Source organism: Gorilla gorilla, chromosome 14 (genome assembly GCF_029281585.2).
Source record: "Gorilla gorilla gorilla isolate KB3781 chromosome 14, NHGRI_mGorGor1-v2.1_pri, whole genome shotgun sequence".
Taxonomy (NCBI): domain Eukaryota; kingdom Metazoa; phylum Chordata; class Mammalia; order Primates; family Hominidae; genus Gorilla; species Gorilla gorilla.
Genome location: NC_073238.2, coordinates 42,266,876 through 42,280,986, shown reverse-complemented (window position 1 = coordinate 42,280,986; position 14,111 = coordinate 42,266,876). Strand labels below are relative to the sequence as shown.

At 44.0% G+C, this 14,111-nt stretch overlaps 1 protein-coding gene across 1 annotated transcript; it reads right to left on the bottom strand.

The window, feature by feature from the left end:
- Positions 1-12,859: 12,859 nt before the first annotated feature.
- Positions 12,860-13,238, bottom strand: LOC109029312 (ATP synthase F1 subunit epsilon). The gene has a single exon (XM_019039539.4). The coding sequence runs from the start codon at positions 13,188-13,190 to the stop codon at positions 13,035-13,037; it is 156 nt and encodes a 51-aa protein (XP_018895084.1). The 5' UTR covers positions 13,191-13,238; the 3' UTR covers positions 12,860-13,034.
- Between the last annotated feature and the right edge of the window lie 873 nt (positions 13,239-14,111).

Sequence of the window (14,111 nt, the reverse complement as noted above, 5' to 3'; positions counted from 1 at the left end):
CATATTTAGTAGAGACGGGGTTTCACCATGTTAACCAGGCTGGTCTTGAACTTCTGACCTCAGGTGATCCGCCCACCTCAGCCTCCCAAAGTGCTGGGATTACAGGTGTGAGCCACTGCGCCTGGCCATCAGCACACTCTTAACCCAAAAGGAGCAGACAGGCAGATACTCTAACTAGATGGCATTAAAAGTTTCTTTATTTTGAGATAATTTCTACCTCAACACCTCAATATTAATTCTGTACTCTTCAGGAGCCACCCCAAGAGTACAGATTTAATATGAGGTACAGGTTTAACATATTAAACCTGTACCTCAGGCTGCTGAGGTTTAAATTATCTAAGGCTGATTCATCCTTAGATGTTGTTTTAAGAAAAATGTTTTACTCTCATCTCCAGAATTCTCCCTTACAGTAAAATTATGGCAGCAGATCTTGCATTAAATTGGTTTTGTTTCAGAGTATAACAAAAACATTCATATCTGAGTAATGTAGATTAATTTGTAAATATTTAAAATAAATATTTAACTTATCTTCTTAATCACACTTAGACTGCACAAATTTTCAACCCCACAACTCCTACATTCAGTCAATTTTCCTTTGCCTTTTTCCTTTTGCCTCCTGCTCTTCTTGGAGTGGGTGCACTATGATTTTAACAAACCAAGCAGGTTTTAGAGATGTCTGTGGGGCTAGCTGTGTGACACTGGGCCAAAAGAATCACCTGATGTCTTTTTTCTTTTTTTTTTTTTTGAGACAGAGTCTCGCTCTGTCACCCAGGCTGGAGCACAGTGGCGATCCCGGCTGACTGCAAGCTCCGCCTCCCAGGTTCAGGCCATTCTCCTGCCTCAGCCTCCTGAGTAGCTGGGACTGCAGGCACCCGCCACCATGCCCAGCTAATTTTTTGTATTTTTTAGTGGAGACGAGGTTTCACGGTGTTAGCCAGGATGGTCTCGGTCTCCTGACGTCGTGATCCACCTGCCTCGGCCTCCCAAAGTGCTGGGATTACAGGCGTGAGCCACCGCGCCCGGCCTCACCTGCTGTCTTCTTTCTTTAGTTACAAATCAGAGGAATACATATATATAAATAAAGATAGAGATATTTTATATTTAGCTACAAATCAGAGGAATACTATATATAAATAAAGATAGACATATTTTATACATATTTACACATATATAGACATATATGTATAAAATATCATGACTTTCTAGAAGGTTATGACATTAGATTTAGAAAAAAAACCTCTCAAATTCCAAATAAAGAAGGTAGACTCTGTGAGTTCCAGAGATTATACCAACGTTTACCTTGACATTCTTCCTGGAGGAATCAGTCCAGAGAAGGTGGGGGCAGCACTTAGGTGACCTTTTGGCTCCTGCATCTTTAGTGCCCAAACATTACATTTGTTTTAACAACAGCTTTTCCCAATTGGAATTTGTCATTAACCACAGCAGATATAGATAATATCAACAAGGTTGCCAGAGCCCCAAAGTTAAATAACCAGTAAAGCAGGATCCTGGTGATTCTGTGCTAGAGATGTAATCCATAAACCACAACACAACCAGTTTTGATCCATGAAAAAGACTTCCCTGAGATGAAATGATTTTCAAACCATCCCCTCACACGCACATTTACTTAAAAATAATATTTATATCACGTACTGGGTTTATGTGTCCAATATTTTATTGGTAAGTAAAAACCCCGGGCAGTTCATGCACTTTCATATCTGAGTTTTAACTTCAAAACTAAAAAGGAATTTTTTCCTAATTGCTCATGTGTTATCTCAGAACTTTCAGGATTAACAGTCTGCTATCTCAAACTTAGTATCTGTGGTATGATGATAATAGGTTTTATGCAAGTGGTAGTTGATAAGTTCCTCTCCAACCTCAGGGAAGCAAACAAGGAAAAACAATGCAGAGCTAAAGTCATTGTAATACAAACTTATGATGGCTTGTTATGTGGCACTTAAATAATTTTAATTTATTGATAATTAGTAGAATCAAGAACAAGCATTATATACCTAAACCACAGATTAGGAGTTGTTAAAAATGACCAGGGCAGGCTCTGTTTCCTACTCACGAAATATACTTCGGGTATTGTTCTTTCACTCTGTATAGCTAATATTTAAAAAACAACAGCTACAGCAAAACTTAACAGAACTAGATTCTGTTTTCAGTCTTCACTCGGCCCTCTCTTTTCTTTCATTTTTCTTTTTCTTTCTTTTTTCTTTTCTTTTCTTTTTTTTTTTTTTTTTTTTAGATGGAGTCTCGCTCTGTCTCCAGGCTGGAGCGCAGTGATGCGATCTTGGCTCACTGCAATCTCCGCCTCCTAGGTTCAAGCGATTCTCCTGGCTCAGCCTCCTGAGTAGCTGGGATTACAGGCAGGCACCACCACACACAGCTAATTTTTGTATTTTTAGTAGAGACAGGGTTTCACCATGTCGGCCAGGCTGGTCTTGAACTCCTGACCTCATGATCTGCCTGCCTCGGCCTCCCAAAGTGCTGAGATTACAGTCGTGAGCCAACATGCTCTGCCAGCCCTCTATTTTCTAGACAGAAGCAGCTCATGTCATGACTGGGGTCTAGTCATAAGCGTACAATGCTGCATTGTCTTACATTACTTCACTGGATCCTCAGGTTACAGATGAGGAAGTGGTAGCTCAGAGGTTGGGGTCTTCCCAAGGTCAGTAAGCTGGTAAGTAGTAACCTGTCTGTAAAACGAGGTGCAAAGAGTGGCCCTAAAAAACATATAACGTTTCTTGCCATTCTGTGGCTGAGGCTTCTTTTATTCCTACTTGTTGCTGCTTTTTTTTCTCAGTGGTTATGAACAACAATAGCAAGAATATTGCTATGTGTATTTCTTATTATGTGCATTGCCAGAAACAAATAGAAAAAATACATAAATAAGTCAGAACCAGACATCACTGTCTAGTAACAACATAGAAATGTAGAAGAGTGTAGGAAGAACAAAAAGAAAGAATGCTTGTCTGGAATCCGCACATAAAAAATTAAAACATTATTTTTCCCTTGGACCACTTTGTTAAAAATAATGCGTATTTTAGAAATCCAGATTCTTGTATTTATTTTCATTCGTTCCTATTATTTTCATCAAATCTATGAATTTTACATAAACATCTTTACGCTTTTAGATCGCTGTTAGTGATATATTGTTACATACATGGCACATTAGACAATGATTCAGATTCTGGTAACTGGAAAATGACAGTTCTTGGGCGTGATCACAAGTCTACAGAAAACCAACAATCGACATTTATTTCTCATTTCTACAGAGAAGTGAGAGTCTTGACATGTATTAATACATCCAGTGTTATGATTGGTTCTCTTGGGTGGATATTTGTCCGGAATGGGAAACTAAAAAGCGATTCATCAAATGATCATGCCATGTGAAGCTGTTCGGTGGGTAAGTTTCTAGGAGGGCCTGGTATTACTGAGTAAAGCAGGGTGCTCCTTTTGTAAATCTATAGTCAGACAAAATAGACAAGAAACAAGCTCATTACCCCAACTTTTAGTTTATTCCCACCCACCCCCCACCCCCAACACTTCTATCTCAGAGAAACTATTGTCTAGATTTGAGTCTTTGAATGTTTTAGACAGAAAAATGGATGAAATTTGTTCTTTGTTCATGCTCAAATGGGCCCGTTGTCTACAACACGCCTTGGGGAAGCGTTCGGCCTGGTATTCAAGCATCTCCGCGGATCTACCCCAGCCATTAGCGCAGATAGAGCTCAGGCAGCGCCGACCCGCCCCTTCCCCTGCGGCCGGCGCGGACCAGTCGCGTCCACTCCTGGCCGCCGCGGGGCCCGGGCTCCTTGACCGTCCTCCAAGGCCACTCGGAGCGCAGCTTCCCTGAGCCCAGAGCCTCCCCGCGCTCCCAGCGGGCGCCCGGGGGCTCGTGTCCCGCTGCTCTCGCCCAAGGCGGCCGGTCTCGGCCTGCTGCCGGTCTTTGCTGGGTCTGCGCCGCTGCCCGGGATTCCCTGGAGAGATTCGCGGCGTCTCCCGAGAGATGGCGCGCGGTGAGGGCAGGCGAGGTCCCGGCGCCGCAGCCTCCTGCCGGGTAGGAAGCCCTGGGAGCGCCTCTCCGCCGCCGCCCGTCGCCCCGGAAGTCGCGCCCTGAGATTCCGGGCACTTTCTTTTTCTTCTTTGGAATGGTGTGATGTCCGCGGTTGTTTTTGTCCTTATACCTGAAGACGCCAACCTTTTCAAAAGGCGCGCGCAACTACGGCGCGGAGGTGCGGGGAACCTGGGCCTCAAGCGCCGAAGCCACTCGGTGAAGAAGGCCTGGAGCACTGGCCTTCGACCCGTCGTAGCTGGACGACCTGGGTTGGCGATGGTGGCACCAGGCCCAAGGGATTTGATTTTCAAAAGGCGGAACGGGAGCGCTGGTGTGTTCGACCCCTCAAAGCTGCAGCCGCCAGCGGCCTCCGGCGTCTGGCCTGTCTCGCCTGCGCGAGGCCCCCGGCAGGCGGCGCTGCTGCTCCGGCTGAGCGGGCGGAACGGCCGGAACTGCCGGGACCCCGCGGCCTCTGTTCCCAGCCCTGCGGCCGATCTGAGAGCTGGGACTCGGGGCGGGGAGCGGGAGGCTGAGCAGGGGCAGCCGGAGCCGCCGCAGGAGGGGCTGAGGGGTGCCCCGCGGCCCCTTTCGGCCGCCTCGGTGGCTTTCCGGGCCTCCTGGCCAAGGGCGCTGGGCTGCGGGTGGGTCTCGGGGGGAGTCGCCTCGCATAGCAGGCGCGAGCTAATCTACTCCTTTCCACTCTCCCGGCGGCGCTGTGGCTCTTAAAACCCCCGCTCCTTCTCTTCACAGCCATCAGAAGGCGCGGCCTGCCACCTGGACAAACGCGGTCTCCCCCAGAGCCCGGTTGCGCCCCAAAGCCGGGTTCCATCCGATCTCCGACAAAGACACTTCCTGATTTGCCCCTCGCCAGACTCCAGCAATTTTCTGGGTCCCCGGGAAGCTGATTTCGCCTCTGGGCTTCCATGATTAGTGGCAGCTGGAGCGCTGCTCCCCAACCTGGGCCCACTTTAGGGTGTGTGGGGCAGGGAGGAGGGTGGGATCACTCTTAATCTCGTGTCACAGCTAAATAATTTACTCAAGGTCTTCTCTTCCTGCCAGTTCCCTTCCCTGTTCCACTGCCCTTGACTTCCTGCTTTGTGAAGCCCCGGGGAAAGAAAGGCCAACTCTTAATAAAAGTTAATATTAATAGAGGCCCCATGCTCCGGGCTTCTCCAACACCTCATCTTCCCCTCTCACCTCCACCCACTCCACTCAAGCCCCGTTTCTCGGGGAATTCTTTCAAAACTGGAGATGGGACTTGTACTTTGGGGTATATTCAGGAAACAAGGACGCTTGGGCCACATTGTGTCTAAACCACATCCTCCTCCAGTTCCCATCAGCGCGGAGGGTGGCAAAGGTCGAGCGTGCACACAGTAGCTGCCACACAGAAGTCGCGCTGGTTCCAAAGCAGTCCAGAGATAAGGGCGGGGGCCAGCCAGCAGGTTCTGCAAGAGAAATACCTGCTGGAAAGAACAGGCCGAGTGACTACCAGAGAGGCGGGGAGCAAAATTTACCAGTGTTCAACAGATACTTTAAAAAAGGCAACAAACCAATATTGTACAAAGAATACTTAACAGTATCAAGGTCACTGTTCCCTGATGTGTGTGCGAATTCGAGCCTACTGACTTTCCCATAGCAAAGTCTAGTTTGATTTGAGCTAAGGGCTTGCACAAACAATTCCTTCCAAGAAGGTTAAACAACCAGAAATGTGAAAAGAAAAAAGTAACTTCTCCATCCTTTCAATTCCATCCCTCTGTTAACAATGTTAACACTGTTGGATGTCATTTCGAGAAATTTTCTGTGCTTACACAAATATGTATTACATTTAAAATCTTGTTCTTTCTTTTCTGTCCTTTAAAAAAAACAAAAATGAAGTCACACTTTACTTTGTGACTTGCTTTTATCATTTAATAATATATCATGGATATTTCCCCAGGTCATTACACATAAATCACATCAATTTTTAAAATGTCTATTGCATTATGTAAACAAAGATATAATTTTATCTATTTATTCAATCATTTCTTTTGAATATTTACTGTGTTCTAAGTGCTGGGAAAACAGCAGTAATCATCACCATTAAAAATCCCTATTCTCGGGAAACTTAATTCTAGTGGGAAAAAATTTAAAATCAATTTATTTAACGATTTCCTTACAGATGAACATTTAAGTTGTTGTAATTGTTTTGCTATTACAAACCATACGAAGGTAAACTTTTTACATATACCCTTTTGTAGTTTTGTATATTTAAAGGATAGATTTCTTAAATTTGAAATGGTAGGTCAAAAAAATGTACATTTTAAAACTCTAGTAAAGATAGCCATTGCTTTCCAAAAAACCTTAGCAAGTCACACAATTCACAGTCCCCTTGAGTGAGTTTCCCTTTCTTCATATCCTCTTTTACCCTAGACATTATCTCTTAAATTTTTGCCAGTCTGATGGACAGAAAATGGTAACCAATTTAATTTTTCATTCTGAAATTATTAAGCAGGTTGAGCATATTTCATGTTTATTGGGCATTCGCATTTTGTCTTCGATGATTTTTCTTTTCTAGTAAACAGAACCAAAAGAAATGGAGTGAGTATCCCAGCCTTCATGCTTGATTTTTAAACTTAATTATTTTATTTAAGCTTTAAAACAACCAGCATTCATTTCTATGAGACAGATTCTAATCTAGGCCTTTCTGACATCAAACACTGTGCTATTTCAAGCATTATTCAATCTGCTCTCTGAATAGTGTAGACTTTGGGCCAGGCGCGGCCGCTCACGCCTGTAATCCCCGCACTTTGGGAGGCTGAGGCAGGAGAATCACTTGAACTCGGGAGGCAGAGGTTACAGTGAGCTGAGATCACACCACTGTACTCTAGCCTGGGTGACACAGCAAAACTCCACCCCAAAAAAAAAAAAAGTGCAGACTTTAGCAGACTTTATAAGTATAAAGGTAGAGTGAGAAGTGACAAAGAAAACAGTAGATAGCAATTAAGGACATCATATCTGAAATTTAAAAACAAATAACAGAATGATGAAAAAGTATTTGCTACAAAAATGCCAGAAAATTGCTAACCTATAAAGAATCCAATACAAAATGAGAAGAAAACATAGACTTCTTCTTTTTTTTTTTTTTTTTTGAGACGGAGTCTCACTCTGTCGCCCAGGCTGGAGTTCAGTGGCATGATCTCGGCTCACTGCAAGCTCTGCCTCCCGGGTTCATGCCATTCTCCTGCCTCAGCCTCCCGAGTAGCTGGGACTACAGGCGCCCATCCACCATGCCCGCCTAATTTTTTGTATTTTTAGTAGGGGCGGGGTTTCACTGTGTTAGCCAGGATGGTCTCGATCTCCTGACCTCATGATCCACCCATCTCAGCCTCCCAAAGTGCTGGGATTACAGGTGTGAGCCACCACGCCCAGCCGAAAACATAGACTTCTAAAGAAATATTGGCAAGGCCGGGTGCGGTGGCTTATGCCTGTAATCCCAGCACTTTGGGAGGCCAAGGCAGGTGGATCACAAGGTCAGGAGTTCGAGACCAGTCTGGCCAACATAGTGAAACACAAAAAAGTAGCCGGATGTGGTGGTGTACGCCTGTAATCCCAGCTACTCGGGGGGCTGAGGCAGGAGAATCACATGAACCTGGGAGGTGGAGGTTGTGGTGAGCTGAGATCACGCCATTGCATTCCAACCTGGGCAACAGTGCGAGACTCCATCTCAAAAAAAAGGGCAAATAATAACCAAAACTAAAAAATCCAGTACTCAGTGCTGGTGAGGATATGATGAAACAGGCACCCCACAGGAATAATAAAATAATACATTAATATGTATTTCTAAATGGCAATCTGGCAATATAGTCACAAGTCATAAACTGCTCACACTCACTAAGTTCCATATGTAGAATCTAGTCTCAGGAAATACTAAAAAAATAGGGAGTTGGAAATAAGTACCCAACATTAAGGTTTTGGATCACAGTGAGATATCATCTCACACTAATCAGAATGGCTATTATTAAAAAGTCAAAAATAAGAGGTAGCGAGGTTGTGGAGTAAAGAGAATGTTTATACACTGCTGGTGGGAATGTTTAGTTCAGTCATTATGGAAAGCAGTTTGGAGATTTTCAAATAACTTAGAACTACCACCTGAATCAGCAATCCCATTACTGGGTATATACCCAGAGGAATATATCATTCCCCCAAAAACACAAATACACACGTATGTTTACTGCAGCACTATTCACAATGGCAAAGACATGGAATCAACCTAGATGTCCATCAATGGTAGACCGGATAAAAGAAATATGGTATATATACACCATGGAATACTACACGGCCATAAAAAAGAATGAAATCATGTCCTTTGCAACAACACAGATACAGCCAGAGACCAGGACAAGAAAACTAAATACTGCATGTTTTCACTTATAAGTGAAGCTAAACATTGAGTACGCATGGCTGCAAAGAGTGGAACAATACACATCAGGGCTTACTTGAGGGTGGAGTGTGGGAGAAGGGCGAGGATCAAAAACTACCCACTGGGGCTAGGCTTGGTGGCTCACGCCTATAATCCCAGCACTTTGGGAGGCTGAGGTGGGTGGATCACTTGAGGTCAGGAGTTTGAGACCAGCCTGGCCAACATGGTGAAACCCCATCTCTACTAAAAATACAAAAATTAGCCAGGTATGGTGGTGCATACTTGTAATCCCAGCTACCCAGGAGGCTGAGGCGTGAGAATTACTTGAACGGAGGTTGCGGTGAGCCAAGATCATCACTTTAGCCTGGGCGACAGAGTGAGATCCTGTCTCCAAAACAAAACAGAACCTATCCATTGGGTACTATGCTTACTGCTGCCTGGGAGATGAAATCATTTGTACACCAAACCCCAGCAACATGTAATTTACCCATGTAGCAAACCTGAACATGTATCCCTTGAACCTAAAATAAAAGTTAAAAGAAGAAAAAAAAATTAAGGTTTTGGATAACTAACATGTTACATTCACTCAATAGAATATTACATAACCATTAAAGTTGCTGTTTTCAGAGTATGTAATGGCATGGGAATGCTTATTTTGGCTCATACATTTAAAAAGGCAAGATACAAAAGAATATATACAGTGTAGTATTTTGCAACTATGCAGTGATAGCAGGCTGAAAAAGGGCACCCCAAAAGATATCCATGTCCTAATTCCTAGAACTTATGAACATTACTTTGTATGAGAAACAAAATAAACAAGCAAGCAAACAAACAAAAAATCAAAATCCAACTTCAAAGAGTCTTTGCAGGTATGATCAAGGATTTTGAGGCCAGGGGTGTGGTGGCTCACACCTGTTATCTCAGCACTTTGGGAGGCCGAGGAGGGTGGATCGCTTGAACTCAGGAGTTTGAGACCAGCCTGGGCAACACGGTGAAGCCCTGTCTCCATAAAAAATACAAAAAATTGCCAGGCATGGTGGTGGGCGCATGTAGTCCCAGCTACTTGGGAGGCTGCGGTGAAAGGATCATTTGAGCCTTGGACGCAGAGGTTGTAGTGAGCTGAGATTGTGCCATTGCACTCCAGCCTGGGTGACAGAGCAAGACTCTGTCTAGGAGAAAAAAAAAAGGATATGGAGATGGAGAGGTTATCCTGGACTGTTCATGTGGGCCCTAAATGCCATTGCAAATGTCATAATAAGAGAGAAACAGAAGGCCGCTCATACCTGTAATCCCAGCACTTTGGGAGGCTGAGGTGGGTGGATCGTCTGAGGTCAGGAGTTCCAGACCAGCCTGGCCAACATGGTGAAACCCCATTTCTACTAAAAATACAAAAATTAGCTGGGCATGATGGCTGCATCTATAGTCCCAGCTACTTGGGAGGCTGAGATAGGAGAATCCCTGGAACCCAGGAGGTGGAGGTTTCAGTGAGCTGAGATCATGCCATTGCACTCCTAGTTGGGCAACAAGAGTGAAACTCTGTCTCAAAAAACAAACAAACAAACAAACAAAATATATATATATAGAGAGAGAAACAGAAGAGATTCCCTCCACCCTGTCTCATCTTATGCACACACACACACACACACACACACACACAGACAGACATGCACACACACCCTACGTGAGAAAGCAATGTGAAGAAGGAACAGAGAGAAATTTGTAGATATTGGCTTCAACACAAGTCAATGTCAGCAACCACTAGAAGCTGGAAGAAGCAAGGAAGGGGTATTCCCCAACAGTCTCCAGTGGGGTGTGGCCCGGCTAACACCTTGATTTTGGCCCAGTGATAACAATTTTGGACTTCTGGCCTCCAGAACTGTAAGAGAATAAACTTCTGTTGTGTTAAACCACCAAGTTTGTAATAATTTATTACAGCAGCCACAGGAAACTAATATAGCAGTGTTCCTGTTATTACTGACAAACAACAAACAACTTCAAACTTAATGTCACACAACAACCATCTCATTATGTTCATGGATTCTGTGCGACAAGAATTCAGATAGGGTATGTAAGAATGACTTGTCTCCATGCTACAGTGTCTGGAGCCTCAGTTAGGAAGAATTGAATGGCTGGGGCTGAAATCACCTAGAGGATTCTTTACTGGTATCTGGGCTAAAACAAAGTTGAAATTTGAGCTTACTTTGGGTTGTTAACCAGAGTTCCTCTTCATTTGGCTTGGGTTTCCATAGGGTTGTGGCTTCTAACATTAGTGGTTCAGAGCTCCGAGAGTCAGTGTTCCCTGTAGGCAGGATGGAAGCTATATGTACTATTCTGACCTAGCTTCAGAAATCACATGGTGTCACTTCCACCACCACTTTCAGTTGATTGAAGAAGTGACAGACCCTCCCAGGTTTGAGAGGGGGAGACATAAAGCCACCACTCCATGGGAGGAATATCAAAAAATTTGCAGCCGTGTTTCAAACTTCCAGTTTGCCACATGTGCACGAATTATTTACGTTCTTCCACATCCAAGCTCTTTCCTCCCAGAGTTTCATCTCATTAAAGCACCAGGCTTATGCTCAAGGTACAGGGTCTCATGATATAAATCAGGTCCAGGTGCAGATTAGGCTCCTTCAGTTAAGTTGCTTGAATATGGTCCTCTTGATCTGAAAACGTATGAAATAAGGTTTTCTGCCGCTCTTCCCCCAAATAAGCCCAACACAAAGTGATATAGGTATAGGATAATGTGTATAAATACTCTTGTTCTAAAGTGTGGAAAATGGAAACAAGTAACAATCATTGGTTTATGTTAATTCTGAAACCTATCTGAGCATGTGTTGCCCATGTATTGGTTAGGGCCCAGTCCTGCTTGTTGCAAAGTACTCTCTGGAAATATTTGCTCTGCTTTGTAGGTCTTTAATCCCATTTTCTGAGTTATCCTTTCTTCTCCATAAAAAGTAGCCTGTGTGTGGCTGGGCACAGTAGCTCACACCTGTAATCCCAGAACTTTGGGAGGCTGAGGCAGGTGGATCATGAGGTCAGGATTTCAAGGCCAGCCTGGCCAAGATGGTGAAACCCCATCTCTACTAAAAATACAAAAATTAGCCGGGCGTGGTGGCGGGTTCCTGTAATCCCAGCTACTCAGGAGGCTGAGGCAGAGAATTGCTTGAACCTGGGAGGCGGACATTGCAGTGAGCCGAGATTGTGCCACTGCACTCCAGCCTGGGTGACACAGCGAGACTCCATCTCAAAACAAACAAACAAACAAACAAACAAAAAGTAGCCTGCGCAGTTTCAGCCTGCTTTCTGACTAGAAGTCTGGGGAGCCTTATTTTATTTTGTACTATCTGTTCCTTTTGAACAAAGCTGATATAATTCCTTTAACATCTTTGTGGGTTTCTTATGCATCAGTTTATAAACTCCATTCCATTAGATAAGGCTACACCCACAAATCTCTTTGTGATAAGCTCTTCTCTACCTTGAGCTCCCCATGAAGCTGTAGCGCAACAATGCCTGCAAGATTTTCAGAAGCCCTACTGTTAGACAGAGGCTGTTTGAAAGGCTTCCGTAGAATCCTTAGGAGGCCTTTTGTCTACTTGAAAGAGTCTACAAAGGACCACCTTATACCTTTCTTAGATCTCAACAAGGAGCTTTAAAGTCATATGTTTGTCTTTATTTTTATTCTGAGAACACATTTTCTTGACCGTGTCCTAGATTTGATCTTCCCTAGAGGTCTTTTCTTGCCTTGAGAATCTCCTGCTGGATAAATTCAGCTGAAAGCCCTCTATGTGTCCTCTTAATTTGACTTGAAAGCTGAACATCATATTTTTTTATTTCATCTTCATCATTTCAGATTTTACACAGGCAGCTATAAGAAGCTGGTGGCACCTTTAGTACCCTGCCCAGAAATCTCCTTGGCTGGACTACTTGAGCTTATTAAGTACGCTTCCTGTTTTCTGTATTATCTCAGATGACAGTGTTGCCAAATTTTCTGCCAATATATAATAAACATTTTATTTTCTCTAGCTTCAAATACTATTTTTCTCACTTTATTCAAATACTCACCATCAGCTTACCCCAATGCCTATCTGGCTTCTTCCTGCCACTCAGTCCTCAAACTACATGTTTAGTATTAGCTAATTAAATATGGTAGTTATGTTTTAGGTGTTTAAGCAGTACCTTATTTCCAGGCACAAAACTCTGTTCCTACTATCCATTATTATTTAACAAACCACCTCAAATCACAACTATTTTAATATCTTCATGGCTTAAAATGACAAGGTTTATTCTCTTACAGTTCTGGAGGCCAGGAGTCTAAAATCAAGGTGTTGGCAGGGCTGGTTCCTTCTGGAGGTTTCTGGGAGAGAATCCATTTCCTTGCCTTGCACTTTCCAACCTTTTTTTTTTTTTTTTAACAGTGAACCATATTTCAATTTATTGACATTGTCAATTTATGAACAAGACAGGGTTTTTTTTTTTCCCATGAAATGAGATCCTTTTCAATCTGCCATAACATGTGCCCACACATCTTCACCTTGGAAATGTAGCATTTCAAGCTTTAGTCAGGGTAGATTATTCCTTCTTTACTTTCACAATTTTTACACTGCTGCCAGAAGTCTTCTTGGCATTTGCTTTGATTTCTGTCTTCTGTGCATCTCTCACTACTTTTGCACAGATCTGGGAGTATCGGATGTAGCTGAGTCCAGCCTGTCTCCAGTAGGCCACCATGCTGTAGCAAAAGCAGAGCGCGTCGGGCCAAATCGCCAAGACGCCGGCAATGTCCTTTTTTTTCATTTTTTTTAGACGGAGTTTTACTCTTGTTGCCCAGGCTGGAGTGCAGTGATGTGATCTTGGCTCACTGCACCCTCCACCTCCCGGGTTCAAGCAATTCTCTTGCCTCAGTCTCCCAAGTAGCTGGGATTACAGACATGTGCCACCATGCCCAGATAATTTTTCTGTATTTTTAGAAGAGACAGGGTTTCACCATGTTGGCCTGGCTAGTCTCGAACTCCTGACCTCAGGTGATCCACCCACCTCGGCCTCCCAAAGTGCTGGGATTATAGGCGTGAGCCACCATGCCCGGCCACCCTTTCCAACTTCTAAAGGCTGCCTGCACACCCTGGCTCATGGCCTTCCCTCCCATCCATCACCGCAGTCTCTTGCTCCCATCATCATCACATAGCCACATTCTGTGGTCAAATCTCCCTGTGTCATTTTAAGCCACGGCATTTGTAATTTGACAGCAGCAATTCAAAAGGAACACAGGGATTAGGTGTGGGTGCCTTCTTTGTGCTCTTTCTTGCTTCTGCCTCTTTGCCCCAGGTGTTCTCTGGGCCTGGAATGGAACTCCCTCTCCCAGCCACCTTCCTCCAGGCTGCCTACTGCATGAGAAACTCTGCTAAGACTCACTGAATCCTTCAGGCTTGATTTTTCCTTCCTCTGCATTCCTTGAGGGGAATAAACCTGTGTTATATCACTTGTCTTGCTGTGTTATAATTTATCTTTTCTACCTGTCTAATTTTTACTTTTGATGAGAGACTTCTTGGGGGCTGGGATCCTATATTTTGCCTCTTTCTATCCCCCACCAAGCATGAGCACAGTGCTTGGTAAATAATAAGCAGCTCACACAAGTTAACGGAGTGAAAGCAA